We start from the raw sequence: 23,783 nt of genomic DNA, 5'->3' as shown, positions 1-23,783 counted from the left end.
AGCAGTTTTATTCACATACAGATCCCCAGTTTTTTATTTTTTAATTTTAATTAATTTATTTTTAATTGGAGAATAATTGCTTTACAATATTATGTTGGTTTCTGCCATACATCAACATGAGTTAGCCATAGATATATATGTGTCCCCTCCCTCTTCAACCTCCCTCCCACCTCCTGCCCCATCCTACTCTTGTAGGTTGTCACAGCGCACCAGATTTGAGCTCCCTGCATCATATAGCAAATTTCCACTGGCTGTCTAGTTTTACGTATGGTAATGTGCATGTTTCAGTGCTATTCTCTCAGTTCGTCCGCCCTCTCCCCCCATCTCTACCCGTGTCCACAAGTCTGTTCTCTACGTCTGTGTCTCTGTTGCTGCCCTGTAGTTAGGTTCCTCAGTGCCATCTTTCCAGATTCCATATGTATGCATTAATATATGATATTTGTCTTTCTCTTTCTGACTTACTTCACTCTGTATAATAGGCTCTAGGTTCATCCACCTCATTAGAACTGACTCAGATGGGTTCTTTTTTATGGCTGAGTACAGATCACCAATTTAAATCAGACAGTTTAATGATTTTTAATATATTCACAGACTTAATACAACCATCACCAGAATCAATTTTATCACCCCTAAAATAGCTGTGCTTTTTAGTTATCATCTCCCTCATCTGTCTCTAAAGATTTGCCTATTCTGGACATTTAATATAAATGGAATCATATAATTGGTCTTTTATAACTGGCTTAATGTGCCCTGCTGTGGGTTTTGGTTTTTCTTCTCCCATTTATTATACTAGGTGTTTGATAGGCTCTTCCAGTCCTAAGTCACCTGGTCTTTGGCTCTGGGAAATTCTCTTCTATCATTTTTTCAGAATTTCCTCTTTATTGCCTTTGTTCTTTTCCTGGAAATATAACATCTGGATGTTGGATCGCCTAGACTGAATCTCTGTTTACTCTTTCCTCAACCATTTCCTAGCTTTTTGTTTTATTTTCCTAGAGATAACAATAATAATTTTAGTTATTTGTGACCTTTTGAAGTGACAATATCCTGTCCTTATTTGTTTCATTAAATTATAGTCTCTCTTGACTGTTAACAGGATTGCTTGGCACACATCACAGATTCCTTGTATGATATAACATGGATTCAGATGTACCATAAATCAGACAATATTCTCTAAATCTAACTTTGGGCAATAAAAATCTTAGCAAATGTAATGTGCATAGCTGGTGATCCTGTCTCTTCTGCTCAAGACAGTAGAATATATATAAAATGGTATCATTGTATTTATTTTAAACCATCAATAATAGTAGTAATTTGCAAACACATCATCCCTATGTGCCAAGCAAATTGTTAGTCTTGAACTGATGGTAATAACAGTTATATAAATCCTGTGTTGCAGTTTCACTGCACTATACATATCAGTAAATGAACAAGAGAAATATTTTAGAAATATCAATACCTCTTTATGATGAAAGTTACAAAACAGACCAGTTATATTTTGCAATCAAATCTTAAAACTTAAAGATAATAGCTTGGAAACAAGTTCAAATTATATTTCAAAAAGACAGAGAACACTGAAGTATCTATCAGTGAAGTACAGAGCTGTTTCACCTTCATTAATAACTTTTTCTCAGCAAAGTAGGAACGTGCTTGTGTGTGTGTGAGTTTGAGGGAGTGTTTATATGTTCATTTTAATAAACAAAAACCAGGAATGTAGTTCCATCCCCCCACACTTTTTAACCTTCTCCCTCCTTTCTCCTATAATCCTCCTCTCCAGGTGTTTCTGTATCTTCTTCCCCCCTTTCTCCCTCCCCTTACACTTCTTTCTTTCCCTAGTTTTTCATTCTATTTTCCCCTCTACCCCTGGTGGAAAATACAGTCACTTAAAAAAACTCAAATGAGAACTTTGTAGGTCTACTGTTATTAAAGGAAAAAGACAAACTGATGGGACTATTCTCTCTGGTTCTCACTTGAACTAAATAATCCTTGTAAAAATATTCCTTCTTAATTTGAAAGAAGAGATGGTGTACTGCAAAATGAAGTCATTCCATACCATTAAGTTAACTAAAGGAGACTGTTCCATGCAACAGCTGAGCACTGATAACCATATCCGTTGTTCACCTTTTATGCCGTCATAGCTCTACGCTTCTTGTTCCACTAACACTTAAAAATACCATAAAATATTGAAGCTTAGCATATGTTGGCATGTTGTGAGTGCACAATCAATATTTTCTGAATGTATTTTTACATTGTAATTGATGTAATGAAGTATTAATCATATATAATTTTAAACTTTGTAACTTTTTCTTTAGACTCTTAGACCTTACAGTTCTGCCTTTTCAGAATCTATTTCAGAAGCTCTTAATAACAGCTATTAATAGTTTCTTGAGTACATCAACCTGTATCACTGTGGCAAGTACCTGGTCTAACCCGTATGCATGGTTATAATGAAATGTTATTATATTCTTCCAAGACAAGAGCTCTGTTTTACCCTGTGAGGAAAGTAAGGCTCAGAAGCACTTTTTTTGTTGCGTAGTGAGTGGTAGAGTTGGTGTTTGTACCCAGAACTGACACCAAAGCCCATATAGTTTATGCAGGGCCTTACCATGATTATTTTTAAGTGTGAGTCTTAAAACCAGGAAAATTATTGTCGGTATCTCTAGTCTGTGGGTTATTTGATCTTTGTTTTGTTATCTATACTATATGCCCATAATATATATATGCTTTAACATGAGTTTGAACTTCCCAGGATAAAAACTAAACTGGTACTATAGTCAATATTTTATTCAGAGTTTAAATTAAATGCAGAGCTCTCCACATCTATATAATAGCCATTTTAATTTTATTCCCTGAGATTAGGCATTATTATTTATTTGGCTGAAAATTTGAAGATTCCAACACTAAATTTACATGGCTTATACTTGTTGGCCTCATCACCTATGTGCACACTCATTCTATAAGTGAGAATTATTAAAATTGTATTAGGTACCAATCAGCATTTATAATATTATGTCCTAAAATACAGGAAGGGCATTAAAACAAGGCTGTATTCAAATTAACTAGCCATCATCTCTACTAAAGTCTTCTATTCAAAGAATAAGTCAGTTAATTACATCTTCTCCAAGGGAATTTTAAAATAATTCATCTAGCAATGTAATTTTAACATGTTAATTTAATATTTTTGATGCCTTCCATAAAGATATTGAGAAAAATTTCTTCTCAGTCTCTAATATCATCACCACAGTAAATACAGCATAGCTGAGTTAAAGTTACATTAACCCAGGACTACTGACACAGCCTAATTGATCTTTGCTTTAGAAAAATACCTATTCTAAGAGTAAGAAATATTTTACTCTTAGAATAATTTATGGGATTTTTGTATTTCTTTTTTAGGTAGAAAGTACAGACTTGAATAAAATGTAAACATTTATAAGCTTTTGTTGAACTAGAATGATGTTTCTATAGATTTCAGGTATCAAATGAGAAAATTGGTTATCTTTTTATTGTAAAGTGTCATCATTTGAGACAAATCACCAATAAATGTATACTTTATAGTTATTTTGTTCTGTCTTTCTCTTCCTCTCTATCATATTACTGGGTTTCTTACAGAAAAACCCAAATGAACTTTTTGGCCAATCTAATATTTCCCTCCCTTGCCTCTCTTTTGCACCTTCTCTTAGGTTTTCAAAGATCTCAACCCACCCATATCTCTTTCTTCCCACTTAGTTTATGTTTTTCGCCAAGGGAATTGCTCTTGGAGGAAGCAACACAAGCAATAATTTGGGTTGTACTATGCGAAAAATACAGCTACTCCCGAGTTTCCTCTGAGTAGATTCTTAGCTAGGACTTGGATAGGTTTATGGTTTAGTACTTTCTCTTTGGGCTTCCCTGATAGTTCAGTTGGTAAAGAATCCGCCTGCAATGCAGGAGACCCTGGTTTGATTCCTGGGTTAGGAAGATCCCCTAGAGAAGAGATAGGCTACCCACTCTAGTATTTTGGGGCTTCCCTTGTGGCTCAGCTGGTAAAGAATCTGCCTGCAATGTGGGAGACCTGGGTTCAATCCCTGGGTTGGGAAGATCTCCTTGAGAAGGGAACAGCTACCCACTCCAGTATTCTGGCCTGGAGAATACCATGGACTACAGTCCATGGGGTCACAAAAAGTCGGACATGACTGAGCAACTTTCACTTTCACTTTCTCTTTAAGGGCATAGTGATATTTTCTAGCTTCAGGACATCTGAAATTAGTAGAAGCTTCCAATGCCTTCTTGGAGTTCTAATATAAGATGTTGTGCCCATCATCATTCAGTAGCTTGTCATACGTAAGTCTGAGATAACTGTGTTTAAAGTATGTATGTGTCAAAACTCTTCTGTCAAGTTATCATGTTCAAATAATTACCTTATACTCACACGCACACGTCATACTTATTCTTTGTGCATCTGTTTTGCTCATCGGCATACCCTGCACTTACCACAGAACCTGCATTTGATAGGCACTACGTGAAAATACCTAAGTAGCAGGGTAGGTTTTTCTTATGCCTGTTGGCTGCTCATTCATCAGTGTATTTTTTTTTTTCCTTTCTGGACTGATCTATTGACACAAAATTATTCTTCAAACTATTTTGATCAAATTGATTATAGTCACTGATAGCCACTAGTATTTAACTTCATTGTTGTTATTAATAGTGGAAAGGTGACAGGCATAGTGGAAATATCATGGGTTCAGAGTAAGACAGACCTAGCTTGAGACAAGCTCAACTGTACTTCCTTAATAGGCTCCTTAGTAGCCTGGGCTTTGGTTTACTCAGTTATAAGATGGGTTTAAAACTGTGTACTTCTCATAGTTCCTAGAGGGGATATACATAAAATCCTATGTAAAATGCCTATTCCAAGTAAATGTTCAGTAAAAGGTAGCTGTTATTAGTTACATGTTACATTTTATTATTATGTAAATATAAGTATACCATGCTTTCATTTGTTACATATATATGCTCCTTTTAAATATTAGAAAAGGTCGCTGCCCACAGAAAATCTTAGTATCTCTAGCTTTTCTCAGTTGAATCTGTGGAAGAACTATAAGATTTGTGCAAAAGTAATTACAGTTTTGGACCATGAATTTTAAATCATTATAACTAGGCTCAAACACATCTTTGTTAGTCAAAATAGGAATCATTACAATCAACACATTCTTGCCAATGAGAAATAAGGTAGCTTATTCCTGTAGTGTAAAAATCCATGCTTTGGGATTCAGTGAACTCTTGAAAAGCATTTTCTGCATCATGCTGGTTATGGAAACATTTTCCCTGAAAAAGTTGTCAAGATGCTTGAAGGAAGCAGTAGTCAATTGGTGAGATGTCAGGTGAATATGGCGGATGAAGCAAAACTTCATTCAACTTTAGAAGCATTGGTTGTATGACATGTGGTTGGGCATTGTTATGGAGAAGAATTGGGCCCTTTCTGTTAACCAATGCCTGGCTGTAGCCGTTGTGATTTTCAATGCTTTCATCAATTTGCTGAGCATATTTCTCAGATATAATGGTTTCCCCAGCATTCAGAAAGCAGTAATGGATCAGACTAGCTAACAGTGACCATGACTATGACCATGAGTAGTGGATCAGACCACCAAACAGTGACCATGACCTTTTTTGATGCAAGTTTGGCTTTGGGAAGTGCTTTGGAGCTTCTTCTCAGTCCAGCAACTGAGCTAGTCATCAATGGTTGTTCTATAAAATCCACTTTTTGTCACAAGTCACAATCTGATCAAGAAATGGTTTGTTTTTGTTGCCCAAAATAAGAGTTCAGTTCAGTCACTCAGTCGTGTCCAACTCTTTGCGATCCCATGAACCACAGCATGCCAGGCCTCCCTGTCCATCACCAACTCCCAGAGTCCCTCCAAACCCATGTCCATTCAGTCGGTGATGCCATCCAACCATCTCATCCTCTGTCCCCTTCTCCTTCTGCCCTCAATCTTTCCCAGCATCGGGGTCTTTTCAAATGAGTCAGCTCTTCGCATCAGGTGGCCAAAGTATTGGAGTTTCAGCTTCAACATCAGTCCTTCCAATGAACACCCAGGACTGATCTCCTTTAGGATGGACTGGTTGGATCTCCTTGCAGTCCAAGGGACTCTCAAGAGTCTTCTCCAACACCACAGTTCAAAAGCATCAATTCTTCAGCTTGCTTTATAGTCCAACTCTCACATCCATACATGACCACTGGAAAAACCATAGCCTTGACTAGATGGACCTTTGTTGACAAAGTAATGTCTCCGCTTTTTATTATTTATTTATTTATTTTTGTGTGTGTGTGTGTGTTTATTTTATTTTTATTTTTTTAAATTTTATTTTATTTTTAAACTTTACATAATTGTATTAGTTCTCTGCTTTTTAATATGCTGTCTAGGTTGGTCTTAACTTTCCTTCCAAGGAGTAAGCATCTTTTAATTTCATGACTGCAGTCACCATCTGCAGTGATTTTGGAGCCCCCAAAAATAAAGTCAGCTACTGTTTCCACTGTTTCCCCATCTATTTGCCATGAAGTGATGGGACTGGATGCCATGATCTTAGTTTTCTGAATGTTGAGCTTTAAGCCAACTGTTTCACTCTCCTCTTTCACTTTCATCAAGAGGCTCTTTAGTTCTTCTTTACTTTCTGCCATAAGGGTGGTGTCATCTGCATATCTGAGGTTATTGATATTTTTCCCGGCACTCTTGACTCCAGCCTGTGCTTCCTCCAGCCCAGTGTTTCTCATGATATACTCTGCATATAAGTTAAATAAGCACGGTGACAATATACAGCCTTGATGTACTCATTTTCCTATTTGGAACCAGTCTGTTGTTCCATGTCCAGTTCTAAGTGTTGCTTCCTGACCTGTATACAGGTTTCTCAAGAGACAGGTCAGGTGGTTTGGTATCCCCATCTCTTTCAGAATTTTTCACAGTTTATTGTGATCTACACAGAATAAGAGAGGATGATACTTCAAAACAATGATTTTTAAAAAATTTTTAGTTAGCTCATGAGGCACCCACTTACCAAGCTTTTTCACCTTTCCAATTATCTTCAAATGCTAAGGCTTCCCTGATAGCTCAGTTGATAAAGAATCCACCTGCAATGCAGGAGATCCCAGTTCGATTCCTAAATAGGGACGATCCCCTGGAGAAGGGATAGGCTACCCACTCCGGTATTCTTGGGCTTCCCTTGTGGCTCACTGGTAAAGAATCTGCCTGCAATGCAGGAGACCTGAGTTCAGTCCCTGGGTTGGAAAGATCCCCTTGAGAAGGGAAAGGCTGTGCACTCCAGTATTATGTCCTGGAGGATTCCATGGACTGTATAGTCCTTGGGGTCACAAAGAGTGGGACATGACTGAGCAACTTTCACTTCACTTCACTTCGAATGACAAATGACTGTAGAATGGTTGAATGGTTGATGTTGAGTCCTTTGGCAACTTCTCATGTAGTTTTAAGAGGATCAGCTTTGATGATTGCTCTCAGTTGGTCACTGCCAACTTCCAATGGCCAGGCACTGTGCTCCTCATCTTCAAGGCTCTCATCTCCTTTGCAAAACTTCTTGAACCACCACTGCACTGTACGTTCATTAGCAGTTCCTGAACCAAATGTGTTGCTGATGTTGCAAGTTGTGTCTCCTGTTTTACGACCCATTTTGAACTCAAATAAGAAAATTACTCGAATTTGCTTTTTGTCTAACATCATTTCCATTGTCTGAAATAAATATAAAACAAAGTAATAAGTCATTAGCAAAAAAACATAGAGTAAGAAATGTGCTTTAAAATGTTTTTTTTAATGTAATGTATTTTAAATGATGTAATTAAAATAACATAATCACATTTATTAAGACTGTATTCCAATATCAAATGGCAAATTTTAGCAATGCAAAAACTGCAGTTATGTTTGCACCAACCTAATAAGTCCTAAATGCCTTTAAACATTCATCATATATTATTAGTTAACTTCAGGTTATTTTCTGTGTTCTGTGGTTCAGATGAGGAAACCCAGAAGGAAGAAGATACAATAGAATAGAGGGTGTCCCTGTTCTAGTGGTTAAGAATCCACCTGCTAAGGTAGAAGACTTGGGTTCGATCCCTGATCCAGGAAGGTCACACATGATGTGGAGCAACTAAGCCTGTGTGCCTCAACTATTGAGCCTATACTGTAGAGCCTGGGCGTCACATGTACTGAGCCCACGGGCTATACAACTACCAAAGCCCATGCAGCCTAGAGCCTGTGCTCTGCAGTAAGAGAAACCACTGCAATGAGAAGCCCCCACAACACAGCTAGAGAGCAACAAAAACTCAGCACAGCCAAACAGAAATAAAGAAATAAAATTATATTTTAAAAAGAAAATATAATATGGAACATTCAAAAGGCATGTAAAATTCAAAGAATTTGTTAGATTAAGAACTTTTGAGAGGCACACCTAAAAGAATGTAGGAACAGAAATATGTCTCATTCACTTCTGTGTCCCTTAGTTCAGCATGAGCTTAGCATAGAGTAGGTGCTAAGAAATATTTATTGAATTATTGAAATTATTGAATGATGAATCCATTAATTATTGTGATTAATAATATTGTGATCAATGGCACCCCACTCCAGCACTCTTGCCTGGAAAAGCCCATGGCTGGAGGAGCCTGGTAGGCTGTAGTCAATGGGGTTGCTAAGAGTCAGACACGTCTGAGCGACTTCCCTTTCACTTTTCACTTTCATACATTGGAAAAAGAAATGGCAACCCACTCCAGTGTTCTTGCCTGGAGAATCCCAAGGACAGGGGAGCCTGGTGGGCTGCCGTCCATGGGGTCGCACAGAGTCAGACACGACTGAAGCGACTTAGCAGCAGCAGCAGCAGCAGCATAGTGATTAATAACAAATGGTGAAAGAAGACTAAATATTTTTATGAAGACTGTTCACCTAAGCTTTTCCAATGGGTCAGAGGGTAAAGAATTTACCTGCAGTGCAGGAGATATAGGTTCAATCCCTGGGTCGAGAAGATCCCCTAGAGGAGGAACTGAAGACCCGCTTCAGTGTTCTTGCCTGGAAAATTCCATGGACAGAGGAGCCTCGTGGCTAAGTCCTAAGGGTCACAAAGAGTCCAACACCACTGAGCTACTAAACACACAGTCACCTAAGCCATTAGTAAGACCATTTTGGAAGCAGTTCTATACTACATCTATTTGTTGTTGTTGTTGTTGTTCAGTCACTAAGTTGTGTCCAACTTTTTCAGCCCCATGGATTGCAGCATACCAGGCTCTTCTATCCTCCACTATCTCCCAGAGTTTGCTCAAATTTATGTCCATTGAGTCATTGATCCTGTCTAACCATCTCGTCCTCTGTCACCCCCTTCTCCTTTTGCCTTCAGTCTTTCCCAGCATCATAGTCTTTTCCAATGAGACGGACCTTTCCATCAGGTGGCTAAAGTATTGGAGCTTCAGCTTCAGTATCAGTCCTTCCAATGAGTATTCAGGGTTGATTTCCTTTAGGATTGACTGGTTTGATATAACCTTGCAGCCCAAGGGATTCTCAAGAGTTCTCCAGCACCAGAATTTGAAAGCATCAATTATTCGGCTCTCAGCCTTCTTTATAGTCCCACTGTTACATCCATACATGACTAATGGAAAAACCATAGCTTTGGTTAGACGGACCTTTGTTGGCAAATTAATGTCTCTGCTTTTTAATATGCTGTCTAGGTTTGTCATAGCTTTTCTTCCAAGGAGTAGATGTCTTTTAATTTAATGGCTGCAGTCACTGTCTGCAGTGATTTTGGAGTACAGGAACCTAAAATCTGTCACTGCTTCCATTTTTTACCCCTTCTATTTGCCATGAAGTGGTGGGACCAGAATGCCATGATTTTAGTTTTTTGAATGTTGAGTTTTAAGGTAGCATTTTCACTCTCTTCTTTCACCCTCATCCAGAGGCCCTTTAGTTCCTCTTCACTTTCTGCCATTAGAGTGGTATCACCTGCATATCTGAGGTTTTTATTTCTCCTGGAAATCTTGATTCCAGCTTGTGATTCATCCGGCCTGGCATTTCATATGATGTACTCTGCATATAGGTTAAATAAGCAGGGTGGCAATATACAAACTTGTTGTACTCCTCTCCCAATTTTGAACTATGTCTATATGTAGATACATATGTAGTTGTATGCCTCCTGCTTGTGTCTGTCTGTTTAGGAGTCTTTTTTTGGACATTCTCTTTAATCACAATCCTTGTACTTTAAGTCATATTTTAGCTAATGATGTAACACATAATGGTAATTGTAACATTGGAAGCAGTTCACAGTGTCTGGAAGTGTAGTGAGTGCTTTACATGGATTAATCCTTACACTAGTCTATGATAGTAGAAAAGAGTCAAGAAGAGTCCTACTTGTGGGAGAGTCAAGATACAAACTAGGCAATCCAATATCAGAGCGCATGTGCCTAACTACTCTGATGCACTACCTTCCTTTGCTATGAGAAGAGACTAAGTTGACTATCCCCTGTGCTTAACTGTTCACTATTTTTAGAATATTCTATAGGAAGAAATAGCCAGGAATCTCTTTTACAGGGTGAAATTTTAGTGAACATGTGTTGTTTCTCCCTGTGCACCATCTCTGCCTTCTTTCACTGAGGACAGTTCTTCACTTTAGCTCTTGGAAACTGCTCTTCTTCCATTGAAGATGATCTTAGAAGGAAATCAGCATTTGGTTTAATTAGATCACCTGTTAATCATTTTATTACTTCCTAAGATAATGAATGGCAACCCACTCCAGTACTCTTGCCTGGAAAATCCCATGGGCGGAGGAGCCCGGTAGGCTGCAGTCCATGGGGTCGAGAAGAGTTGGACAGGACTGAACGACTTCACTTTCACTTTTCACTTTCATGCATTGGAGAAGGAAGTGGCAACCCACTCCAGTGTTCTTGCCTGGAGAATCCCAGGGACGGGGGAGCCTGGTGGGCTGCCGTCTATGGGGTCACACAGAGTTGGACACGACTGAAGTGACTTAGCAGCAGCAGCAGCAAGATAAGGAAACAGGAAACAACGGTACTATGTTCTAGCGACTTCTAGGAGAGGGAAAGCACTTTGCTTTTAGGGGAGAATTAACATGCTCAATATGAACATTTGCTTGGCTCAAAACTACTCTTATTTCCTATATCTAACACCATTTTATGGTACATGATAGATCCTCAGCCAATGTCTTTGGTATGAGTTGATGGATATATGGGTGAATAATTGAATGGACAAGCCAGCTAAGGTTTCACAGTGCTAAGGTAGAGTTTTCATAGATGCCTCCAGACAAGCTCCTGGAGACTGCATGTGGTGCACTACCACTGGGCACGTGTTCTCATAGCCTTACTGACTTAGATCCATGTGGATTTTTTCTTAAGTTATTGTAATGAAAACATCTGTTTTGATTGGATTATTTGTACAGTCTTTCTATTTGTTACGTTATTGTGATATTGAGACTACCTCCTGCATTTTGTGACCACCAGTGGTTAAAGAATATGCATAAAATCTTTATTTTTGTATTTAAAGAAGTTTTCACAGCATGACTACAGAAAATTTGTAAAATGTTTTAGGTTGATAAATTGTCTAATTTCACTTTCTTATACAAATTCTATTATCATTTTTGTGATCTTTCCACTGTTTTTCCATATGCATGTAAAAGTATTCTGAATATTTGATATCATAACTTCATTATCTTTAAATTATAAATTGCTTTTTAAGATGAGAGAGAAAGGATGGGCTTCAACTATATCTTGCTCTCCATGACACTACTGCCTTTACATGCTATAAGTATTAGAAGCCAGAGGCGTGAAATTATTTCAGAGAAATTAAGAATAATTAATAAGAGCTGATTGAATGGAGTACCTCTTTGATGAATGAAGACAGGAAATAAAATCTCTTACAGATTTAAGAGCGTTAACTTCAGGAATCATATTTGATGGCGTGGTTTTACCTTTAAACTATGAACTATTGTAGTTAAGGCCAACAGCGTATTACTGATTTTCTCATCATGAAAAAGTAGATATTTATTTTTTTTAGCATTTAGTACCAAAAAATTGTTTCCTCTTTAAAAACTCACATTTCTCTATTGTAGAATAAAACAAATTATAGTAATAGATAACGGAAAAATAAAAGATTTTTATCCTTTAATAGGAAAATGGTTTTCTTTTTTCTTGCCTGCCAAAAACTATACATCTAAATTTTAATTTTTGATCATAGTAATCATACTCGTCTGTGTGATTAGTGTATTTACTTATGGCTTCTTCATGTAGGTTTTAGTTCCCATTTGTATTTTATCAGTCTTATTTCTTATTACAATTTCTTGAACTTCTTGATATAAAATATAAAAATATAAAAACCTTTTCCTATAAAATAAGGTATAAATTATAATAAAGTACTTTTGCATTTTGGATGTATACATGGCTTATTTCAAATAAGAGTTTCAGATTTCAGTGTAATGTAGTAAAGGTTTATTTCTCAGTGGGAGTTTTATGCACAGAAAGAACCTAGAGAATTTGTTAGCATATGTTAGCATTCGAAACATAGTTCATAATCTAGATGAAGAGAAATATATATATATATATATTTCTCCTTCCATCATCTATGGAATACTTTGCTGGGTGCAGTAATTCATAACACTTGTTTTAGAGTAGGGTGATTACAGAGCATCTCTGAAACCCTGATGAGAGTTATAGGCCCTCTGCTCAGAGAAAATGAATACATGAACACATGCACATGCTTGTATAAGTAGTTGCAGGGTTCCACAACCCCCTAATTCATTGGCCTCCAGATTTAGAGCTGTTGTTCTAGAGACTGGAAAGGACCTAATATGTATTGGAAAGAAATTATGTACCATATTTGAACCTAAGAGCTCTTCCTGTACAGACTTATTTCCAGTGTCCTATATTGCCTCCTAACCAACCATTAATCATCATCACTTGTTCCTTCTGCCCAAGTTACACCAGATCTTTGAAGTTTTGTTTTCTTCAGTAGTAGTGCTCCCTGGTTAAACTTCCATCTAAAATGTCTTAAGATATTGGCTAATGTGTGGTGAAGTCTTTACTATAACCCAATGTCAATATTAATTAAGTTGAAAATGAGATAAAACGCAACCAAAACATGCATTTCTTTGAGTTTAATACTTTTAGGAGTAATTGTTTTCCTTTTTTTGTGGCCATACCACATGCCTTGCAGGATCTCAATTCCCTAACCAGGGATTGAACCTGTGCCCTCAGCACTGAAAGTACAGAATTTTGGACCTCCTGGAATTCCCAGGAGCTTATTTTTGTATTTAACTTTGAATTCCATATCTACTTGGACATTAAATAATTTTTTTTATCCTAGTGAAAGTAATGCATAGATTGAGCCTTGTTCATACTTGTAGGATAGGGGGAAATAGAAAAATAAACGAGACTTATTAATGATAAGAGAAAAGAAAATCCATCCATAATGAACTCAAGCAATCTGTTAACAAATGTGATACTGAATGAATCCTGTTTTAGCATTACAGGGAGAACTGCTTGATGACTAAAATTGTCACAGTCTTAATATTCCTAGCCTCATTTATTTATCTAAAGGTGAACATTGTTGTTCATGTCTGACTCTTTGTGAGTCACAGTTAAGCTGGATAAAGGCATGTTCCTGCTAAGGCAGCATCTGAACCTCTGTCCACAACATCATGGCTGGCATAGGCTTCCAGGCATATAAAGAGAGGTGAGTAATCTGAGGACACGGCATGCTGAACATCGTCTTTTTCTTTCCTAGGCATTTGGGCCTGGATCTGGTGCCTCGAAAGGACTTTGAAGTAGTGGATTCAGACCAGATCAGTGTCTCAGACCTCTATAAAATGGTAAGAAATATTACACAGGGTAGTTTGTTCCTGCACACTTAATTTTTTTCTCTCTTATTATCTCTAATTACATTATGAAACAGTATTGCTAAAATCATTCACCTTTGTTTCAAGTGTATTTAAGGGGGTCTTCCTTATCAGGACAGTACCTATCATACTCAATCTCTAAAGGGAATTACTGTGTAGGGCTGTTGGGCTTACTGTAATGTCTACGGGTCCTTTCTCAGTTGGTGTTGCTGGTGAAGAGAGCTCCTTCAGCATGAAGAAGTTACTAAAAGAGAAGATACTGAAGCTGAAAAGAGCCAGTTATTAGTTAATGTAGTGATTAACCCTGGAAATAAAGTACCAGCATTTCTTTAAAACATTTTTTTATTGAGTTATAGTTGATATACATTGTTGTGTTAGGTTCTGGTGTATAGCAAAGTGATTCAGTTTTATGTGTGTATGTGTATTCTTTTTCAGATTCTTTTCCATTATAGGTTATTATAAGGTATTGAATATAGTTCCCTGTGTTATACAGTAGGATGTTGTTTATCAGTGTACCAGTACTTCTAAGATAAATCTTTAACTATCTGTTGGTTATTATAAAAGTATATTGAATTGATTGATGACCAGGGTGGGTGACATTTTGCATGCTGAGTGAGAAGAAGTAACTAAAACAAAGGTATGAAATTTTAAAGTAAAACAAATAAACATAAGAAATCTCAGGTGATTATTAAGCTTAGACTAAGGGACTGAGTCAAGCCTCACTTTGAGGAGAATATATTTGAGGTGAGACTATATTGGCTAGAATTACAAGTTTTAGAAAACATTACAAATTTCTGTTAAGAAAATGTAATATTTTTAAGGGAACGCAGAGGATGCAAAGTATGTTGCTTGGTCAAGGACCACAGAAAATTTGCCTAAATAAAATATACAAATAACATATCAATTGCTTCTGTATATTTGCTTATGTATATTTATAAGAATACAAAAGCATTTGTGTTCAGTTGTCATAAAGTGATAGGTATGAAATTAAAGATGATCATGACATTCTTTTTCTTAAGAATATCACCATCTAGGATATTGGTTGCTCTTTCTAGGTTATAGAGGATCAGATAATATTTCTTCCCAGGACAATACAAGTATGATTTTGCATACAAAATTCTACACTCAATTTTAGGGAATTGATAGTTGCCTCTGAAACCCATGCATGGTCCCCATGTTTAAAAATTACTCTAGTGGGATCAGATAGACCACAAACAAGAATGTTTATGAGCTGCATGTAATAATTAAGATATACACTCCTGCTGTTAGAGGGAGTGACTGATATCCTGGGGCTGGGAAAAATCTATGAAAACTTCCAATTAAAGCCTCCAAGCAAGTGATACTTAAGATGAGTCTTGAGGGATGAGCAGGGCTTCAACAGAAAGACAAGCCAAAAGAAAAGACATCCCAAAATGGCACAGAGCATAGGGAGGTAGTAATTCCAGCAAACTGTAAGATACTTGGTAACTTTGACATATAAGTACGTGTTAGTAATTGTGAGATAAAATCAAGAAAGAAACATCAGCCAGATCATGCAAGCCTTTGTAAGCCCCAAATTGATAGAACTATTACTCTGATAGAACCATGGAGTGATGTGATTGGATGTGGGTTTTAAATGCTGAGAGAGTATAAAATGCAGAAGACTGGAATGAGGGAGGAAAGAGACCATGGAAATGATTCAGACAAGAAATAATGGCTAGGCAGCAGTAGGAATGGAGAAGAAATACCATGGAGAATGCAGATGAATTTTGATGATCAATTAGATGTGGAGAGTGAAGGAGACAGAGAATCTTGAAAGTAGTAAGAAAAAAAGAAATTTGTCACTTATAAGAAAACCCTTATAAGACTAACAGCATATTTCTCAGCAGAAACTTTGCAGGCCAGGAGAGAGTAGGATGATACAAAGTGCTGGAAGGAAAAAGCTACCAACCAAGAATATTTGTTGTCCCAATATGCTGGGTGTCCCAGCAAAGTTGTCCTTAAGAAACAGAGGAGTTAGGAAGATTTTCCCAGACACAGAAACGCTACAGGAGTTCTTCACTCCTAGACCTGCCTTACAAGAAATGCTGAAAGTTCTTCAGGCTGAAATGAAAGGATGCTAACTAGTAGCATAAAAACATATGATGATGTAAAATGCAATAGTAAAGATAAGTATATAGTCAAATTCAGAATACTCCAATACTGCAATATGGTGATATATAACTCTAATATGAATAAAAGATAGAAAACATAAAAATAAGTATAACCACTGTGGAAAATAGAATAGAAATTCCTCAAAATATAGAAAGTAGAACTACTGTATGATCCAGCAACCCACTTCTGGTGATAGGGCCAAAGGAACTGAAATCACCATCTCAAAGAAATAGCTTTACTTCCATGTTTATTAAAGCATTTTTCATAGTAACCAAGACATGGGAAAAACTTGTGTCTTCATTGATGGATGAGTGGGTAAGAAAAAGGTGGTGTGTACATACAGTGGAATTATTATTCAGTCATAATAAAGAAGGAAATCCTCCCATTTGCATCTTGGATGAACCTTGAGAACACTATGTTGTTAGGTGCAGTAAGTCAGAGAATGGCAAATACTTTATGATCTCACTTGTATACAGAATTTTAAAAAAGCTGAATTCATACGAACAGTAGATTGGTGGTTGCCAAGGGCTGGGGAATGGGAGAAATGAGGAGGTTTTGTTGAAGGGTACAAGCTTCCAGTTATGAGAGCATTGATTTCTGGGAATCTAAAGCATGGTGATTGTAGTTAACAATAATGCATTATGTACTTGAAAATTACCCAAGGAGTAGATCTAATTGTTCTCACCATAGTAACAACAACACAAAGGTAAATGTTAGATGAAGGAGGTATTAACTAACGTTGTGGTATTCACTTTGCCATATATACAGCATCAAATCACCACATTGTATGCTTTAAGCTCATACAATGTTTATGCCAATTGTATATCAATAAAGCTAGAAAACATTTCCCAGAACTTTTAGATAGGAGTACTCAAATTAAAAAAGCCTGAATATTTATCACTTAATGGTGACATTTCAGCTCACTAAAGCTGAAAGTTTCTGGAGAGAAAAATAGGTCACCTGCGAAAGGATTTGTTGTAAGAATAGCATTTGTCTTCTTAATACCAATATTGAAAACTAGAAAATAATGAGAAATTGCCTTTAAAATTCTGAAGGAAGATAAAATTTAACCTAGAATTCTGTATTTACTCAGCCACACTATCCATCAAGTAGGGAAGTAGCCTAAAGTAAACTTTGGTTGCTCAAAATCTCAAACCTTATTCTTTGATCCCTTTTCAGGAAACAACAGAGAAATAAGTTATTTATTTGACATGAAGAAGTAAATGAAAAGATGCTTAAATGTCCCATCCAGGAAAGAGATTCTAACTCAAACAGGAGGAGCAAAGAATTCTTAGGTTCACATCAGTGGAAGGTGCAGGATGACAGTTGTGTGATAGACCTAGAGAGTAACTGGTCCATGATAAAGCAGGAGGGCAGCCAGGTGGGATCTGCTGCTGAAAGGTGTTTATAGAGCTGTGGGCAGGGGGGTGGTTGTAGAAAAGACCCTGTAATTTAAATAAATCCAGTACAAAATCATAAAGTAGTAGAAGAAAGAAAATTTAATTGAAGTACATTCCTTGGCTCAGAAGTGAACTATATATAAAAGTTATAATACTATAAACTAGTTTTAACCGTATTTGTGAGCTACTGGGAAGATGGATGAAGGGAAATAGATGTAAACAAGTGTTAAAATCTTCAGCTACCATAAGAAGCCAGTAGATAAATCTCAGACTGGATTTAAAAAAGAGCCAGTATGAATATGACATTTTGAAATATATGATAAATGCTAGAAAAAAACACAATAAAGACTAGAAATTGCTTATCTCTGGGGAATGGGATTGGGTGAATGGAGGACTGATTTTTTTATTGCAAGCCTTTAGAGCTATTTAACTTTTAATCAATTGATGTTTTTTTGAAAGATCAATGTTTATACTTCCATTTCTAGATTTAAATCAATTGATTAGATTATTTATTATAACCATCAAGCATCATTTCGTTGGTGATCTTGACCAGATATATATGTCTTACATTTCCTTGTGAGACCCACAGTATCGAACACAATTCCCAGTGTATATAGCAGGCAGTTAATTGTGTTATTCAACTGAATAGAATGCCTCAAGCTACACTCCCCTCCCCCACCATGTCGTTAGACCTTTATGAACTAATGTACCAGAGACTCCAAAGGGCTAAAAACGACTTCTCTGTGGCGTAAAATTTGGCAGAGGCAATAGTGTAGTCCATACATTACTTAATTAATGTGTGTTTTGTATGTATATTGCCCTTAGGATATAAAGATGATTAAGATAGGTACTTCGTGCACTGGTAGGGCAAAATCTGGAGTTGGGCAGTAAACATGGGAACATAATACATTAGAGCTCTAATACAGGTGATGATGGTTCTGAAGAGGGAAGTACTAGCTGGCCAGCTGACCGCTTCCTGCCAGCAGGGTAGTGGTTTTTCCTTACGGTGCAATGAAAGACATTCCAGAATGCCGGTTCTGATGCCATTCTCTGGCCACCCGTGGGTGTGCCTTCAGACTTGGTTGAAGAGTTCTTCCCAGATTTGATACCTCTGAAGTCTAGAATGATGTCTGTTACTGTCAGCCGGGATGAGTTACACTGAAATTAGCTGTGAACTCCCATATATAGTTGTAAGTGAATATGAATTGGTAGTCACTTTTAAGAGCTAGTCAGTAAATTCACTTGAGAAGAATGACTTAATGTAGCCCCTAAAAATAAAATAAAGCAGTGGAAAGAGTTTCAGGCCAGTAACTTCTTTCCCAGTGGGATATGGGTCAGTAAACCATAGAAAGCTTGCTTTTTTTTTTTAAAGCATGATTTTCTTAAAGCTTTTTTGTGACCTATTTTATATATGGGGTATTCTTTTGTACATAGGCATTCTGTGTGCTGACCTCCCCAGCTGGTGGAGACCTGTTTTAATTATACTTAATATGTATCATGGGAACATGTATTCCCATGGATGAACATTAATAGTCGATAATAATTAGCTACTATAGCTAATAATGGACATGAATATTTAATAACTACTACAGCTAGTGAGATGCACTTAATATTTAATTGTACTTCAGTTTTATTCAGGGTTAAATATATTTGGTAAAAGAACAAAACCATTCTAATCAGCAGCTGTTCTTCTTACCCATGTGATATGAAAGAGTCCACCTAAGCAGTGCTATCTCACTGCCTCTGGGGGCCAGAAGGAAGCAGGATAGAAACTCTCATTGCTGAGTCTGCCAAGACCAGGGACCTGAAGAATGGCGAACTTACCATTCTTCCTGGCATTCAGGGTTTACTTCTGAATGTGACAGACTTTTCTATAATAACTAATTTTAAAGAACACTACCAATAATAAGAAGAATACTAATGACCATAACAGTGATCAGCCATTTACAGTGTGTACTGTGCTGGGTTAATCTGCACAAGACCCTGTGAGGTTCAGCACAGAATGTCATCCTCACTTTACAGATGAGGAAAGTGTGAGTCAGGATTTAACCAGGAGTTCTGACTCTTGCACTTAGGTCCCTAACTGCTGTGTCATGCTGCTTCCCATTATGTCATTTGAACCTCACAGTAACCTTGTGAGGAGGACAGTGAAAGCTTTTATTTCATTTTTATAGTCGAGGGGAACGTCCCTTGGAGAGCATAAGCAATTTGTCTGAAGTTTCACAAGCAAGTGCCTGTAGCTGGGATTGGAATCCGCTTCTGCTGACTTTAGCCAGCTGCAAAGGAGCAGCATAAAGAGATGTTTGGAAAGGAGCCACTTGGGGTTAAAGGCTCTGCCTCCTCCAGTGGAGAGCCCAAGGAAGCTGTGTCACACAGTGCAGGATGTGGTACAGTGTGTGGAGAGGACAGTGGTAAAGCAAAACTCCAGTATCAAGCACCGTCTTGTGACTTGGCTGATACTCTAAGCTAGAAAGGCCTGGGTTTGAATCTAGACTTGCCACCTTCCTGCTGTGTGGAATCTTCAGCATCTCACTTCCTTATACTAAGCCTTAGTTGCCTCTGTCAAATACAAACAACATTTGTCTAACAAGGTTATTATAATTAAATGAGATCATATATGTAAAATATGCATCAGAATGCCTAGCATATAGAAGGTGCTTTATTTATTTATTTTTTTAAAGGTCAATTTCTCTTTTTTTTTTTTTTTAAATTTTATTTTATTTTTAAACTTGGTGCTTTAAAAAGTTAGTTGCTATATGACTCAGGGAACTCAAACAGGGGCTCATGACAATCTAGAAGGGTGGGATGGGGAGGTAGATGGGAGGGAGGGGACATGGGTGTACCTATGGCTTATTCTTGTTGATGTTTGACAGAAAACAACAAAATTCTGTAAAGCAATTATTCTTCAATTAAAAAATTAAAATGGCAACAGAAGTTAGTTTCTTTCCCAGTTGATCTTTTTCTTTCTTTCCATAGCATTTATCTAGCCGGCAGAGTGTACAGCAAAGCACATCTCAGGTAAGCAACTTAAGACAGGCCTCCCAGTCTTTTCCCTGAATTCTTTCTTTTAAGCAGTTATAAAATAGGTATGCACCAGGAAATTGTTGACTTCTTTTTTTTTTTTAACCACTGACTGCTTTATTGTGACCTGTGCGAAGAGCTGACTCATTGGAAAAGACTCTGATTCTGGGAGGGATTGGGGGCAGGAGGAGAAGGGGACGACAGAGGATGAGATGGCTGGATGGCATCACCAACTCATGGACGTGAGTCTGAGTGAACTCTGGGAGTTGGTGATGGACAGGGAGGCCTGGCGTGCTGGGATTCATGGGGTCGTGAAGAGTCGGACACGACTGAGCGACTGAACTGAACTGAAGGAACTCTGATCTCCTAGCAAACTTGGCTAGTCTCCACTCCTCTGTGCAAATTTACACAAGCACAATTGAAGTGAAATAGACAGAGACACTAAAATGAATCAGTCTGAGAAAATAAAAACGGTATTTAGAACAGTAACAATTGCTATCTAACAGTGTAAACCAAGTACGTCAGGATCGTGACAGCATCTCCAAGAAGTGACTTTGAAAATGGTTCTCTGGAGAATTTAGATGTATGTGGCCTGGTGGAGATTTTGAGTTCACTCATCAACTGGAATTACTGTTCCCATGTCTCCTTTACTCTGTTTACTTTTCCCAGTTGTGTATTTGCCTGCCTCAAACCAAGCGTATTAACGCAACACCTGTTAGTAGCAGAGGCAACACCTCTCATCTCTCTTTCTCTTACATGATCCCCTTCAGCAACATGAGGAGAGTTAGTCATTTCATTTAGGGTCAATACAATAAAATAGAAGTCACTGTCTTTTGCCCTCCTTGTCAGGTGGATACTGCGCGCCCACGCCATGGGGAAAGCTGTCGGATACCAGTTCCACATCACTTCTTCCTCAGCCTGAAGAGCCTCACCTACAACACCATTGGGGAAGACACTGATGTCTTCTTTTCCTTGTATGATATGAGGGAAGGCAAGCAGATCAGGTAAAAGTTGCTAGAAGCTCTCGCGAGGTTGAGACTGTATTCAAATGGTATGTCCTGGATCATGGGCATCTCTAGACTTCAGAGAAGATAGATGCACAGAGGAGGAAAAACAAGATGAAATAACTTACTCTTATTTGGCTGAGGGTTTTCCTTCACATCCCAGTTTTCCCTAAAGTCACAAGGGACCTCTTTTGTATCCTGTGCCTATTTCCCCCTCAGTCTTGGCCACCACCAGCTCAGGGAAAGAAGAGGATGCATCTGTCTATTCAGTGCCAGAGAAAACACAAAGGAGAAACATAGAACAAAGCAAATTCAGCAAAGAGACCCTGCTCTTGAATGCAGGAAGCCTTGGACTCTATGCTGCTTGTGTGAGAGAGGGTTCCCAAGGAAATAGGCTAACGTTGTTCTGTCTGAGGGTAGTCCCAGCCCTCATTTTCAGCCTGGCCCTGTAAGAGGAAGAACATCTTCTGGACAAAAGGAAAAGTTATACTGACTCCATCATTCCTTTTTGCCTTGGGTTGGAGGAGAAGCCACATAAAGAGGCTGACATGCAATAGACCATGTGTCTTGACAGAGCAGTGAGGCCCTTAAGCATGAGCCACTGTGGCAGTGCTTTTCCCCTTGAAAGGTAGGGAGAAATCAAGGCGATACTAGGCTTCTCTTCCTCTGCAGTTCAGCAAGGCTCTGATGGGGTCAGAAGACCTTTGTGGGAAGCCCTGGCTTTTCTTTGTGGTTATATTCTAGGTAGAACAGAGAGAAAATAAATCTTGGGATACTTCTATATTGGTTGGAAACTTTCTGTGATAAGACTACTTTATGGGTGGTTGTTGTTGTTTTACTTAAAATTTGAAAACATCTGTTTTACTTTTCCAATTGCATGCTATACATTTGAGAAAGTTTAAAATGGAAGTTATAACAGAGTACAGATAAAGCAGTTAATTTGTATGTTCCATGGTACCTCTAATCTTGACTATCCTGCCCTGCCTGCCTCCTTCCAAAGCCCTGTGCTTCACTTTGACATGGGAGTAAAATGATACACTCACTGATGAGAGCATGTGGAGCCTTGTCACCAGTGGCTCCCAGCATGTGTCCCAGTAGATTCTGACTGCCCTTATTTTTCCACTACACCAGAGGTTTGTAAACTGTATTATTTATATTTGTGTATGGAAGAATCCTTTCTTCAAGCTAATTTCTATAAGGAAGTCCAATAAATGAAACAGATAAAATAGAACTACTCAATTGTTGAAAGGGAAAGTAATAGGAATCTTGACAATGTCCATGCCCCTATCTAGTGGGTACCCTGTGAAACCACTGAAAGTCCAGAGGTGACAGTTTGAAAACCAGAGCACAGTATTTGTCATCTTTGAGTGCCAGGGACTATGTCTTCTCTCTCCATGACCCTAGCACCACGCACAGTGCCTGTGCCTAGTACTTTTTTTTTTAATTGGATTTACTGTACAGAGAAGACTCAAACCCAGTCGAGACACCCCATTGCTCTGGTTTGTAATTCACATAAAATCATCAATCCATGCAGTTGTTTTATCTTTGGAATTATTGTTTATAATAGTCTCAAGAAACAACAGAACATTTTAAAAGAAGAAATATTTAAAAATGTTTCACAGTTTCTGGACATTATTAGGTCATTTAAAATCCCTATATATTAGAGAACTATACCACCTTGAGATTCATGTAATAAAACTGTAATATTCTTAGTTGAAAATATACACTTTTTTAGTTTTAAGAGTGAACTATTAAGTAGATTTTAGACCTAGGTTTAATCAGTAAACACTCTTCTTTCTATTAGGATTTGTGTAGTGTGTAAGGTCTTAAAATTTTTAGGTCATTGAGCTGGTATTATCAGATAATTCTGGTTTCATTATGATTAGTTGTCAAATTGATTGCATGTTACTTTTCTCGGAGCAGTTGTCAGAAGTTGCAAGAGATTAGGGAGATATATTACATCAGACGTACCAAGAATTGGTACAGAGCAATTGATTTGTTTTTTTCTCCTCAAGATAACTCCTTGAGTGACTGTTTTTCCACTCAGATATTTCGAGTCTCGTCTCCAGTCGCATGGTGCTAGTGTTCAGTAGTGCCAGAACACTCTCCCCTCTGTGCCAAAGAGTACGGGAGATATTAGCTAAACTAAAGACCCGTTATTCCTCTCCTCTGAGTCTCATTGCTGATTTCACAGGCAAATCTGGAGGGGCTAAAGTGAATGATAGATTGCCAGTCCACATCATGCATTTTGATACATGTTGACTGATGAGTATTGGATAGTCTGCTGTAGGTCAGAAGCAGCAGCTGGCAGGGCCTTGGTAGCTCTATTTTTCATTCCAGTTCATCATTCCAGAATCATAAATAT

The 23,783-nt window shown here is 37.8% G+C and overlaps 1 protein-coding gene across 11 annotated transcripts in view; it reads left to right on the top strand.

The window, feature by feature from the left end:
* The window catches only part of DOCK3 (dedicator of cytokinesis 3), a 289,619-nt gene that overhangs the window by 111,632 nt on the left and 154,204 nt on the right, over window positions 1-23,783 (top strand). For 10 of the 11 annotated variants that reach the window (XM_025271944.3, XM_025271942.3, XM_025271937.3 and 7 more), the window contains 3 exons: window positions 13,749-13,833; window positions 20,370-20,411; window positions 21,264-21,418. In XM_025271944.3, the coding sequence (XP_025127729.2) occupies window positions 13,749-13,833; window positions 20,370-20,411; window positions 21,264-21,418 (282 nt within the window). Of the gene's footprint in view, window positions 1-13,748; window positions 13,834-20,369; window positions 20,412-21,263; window positions 21,419-23,783 lie in introns of those variants that run through there. The other variant, XM_025271945.3, reaches the window with a different exon arrangement.

The sequence above is a fragment of the Bubalus bubalis genome, chromosome 21 (genome assembly GCF_019923935.1).
Source record: "Bubalus bubalis isolate 160015118507 breed Murrah chromosome 21, NDDB_SH_1, whole genome shotgun sequence".
In the NCBI taxonomy this organism is placed as follows: domain Eukaryota; kingdom Metazoa; phylum Chordata; class Mammalia; order Artiodactyla; family Bovidae; genus Bubalus; species Bubalus bubalis.
This window is presented reverse-complemented; position numbering and strand designations above follow the sequence as displayed.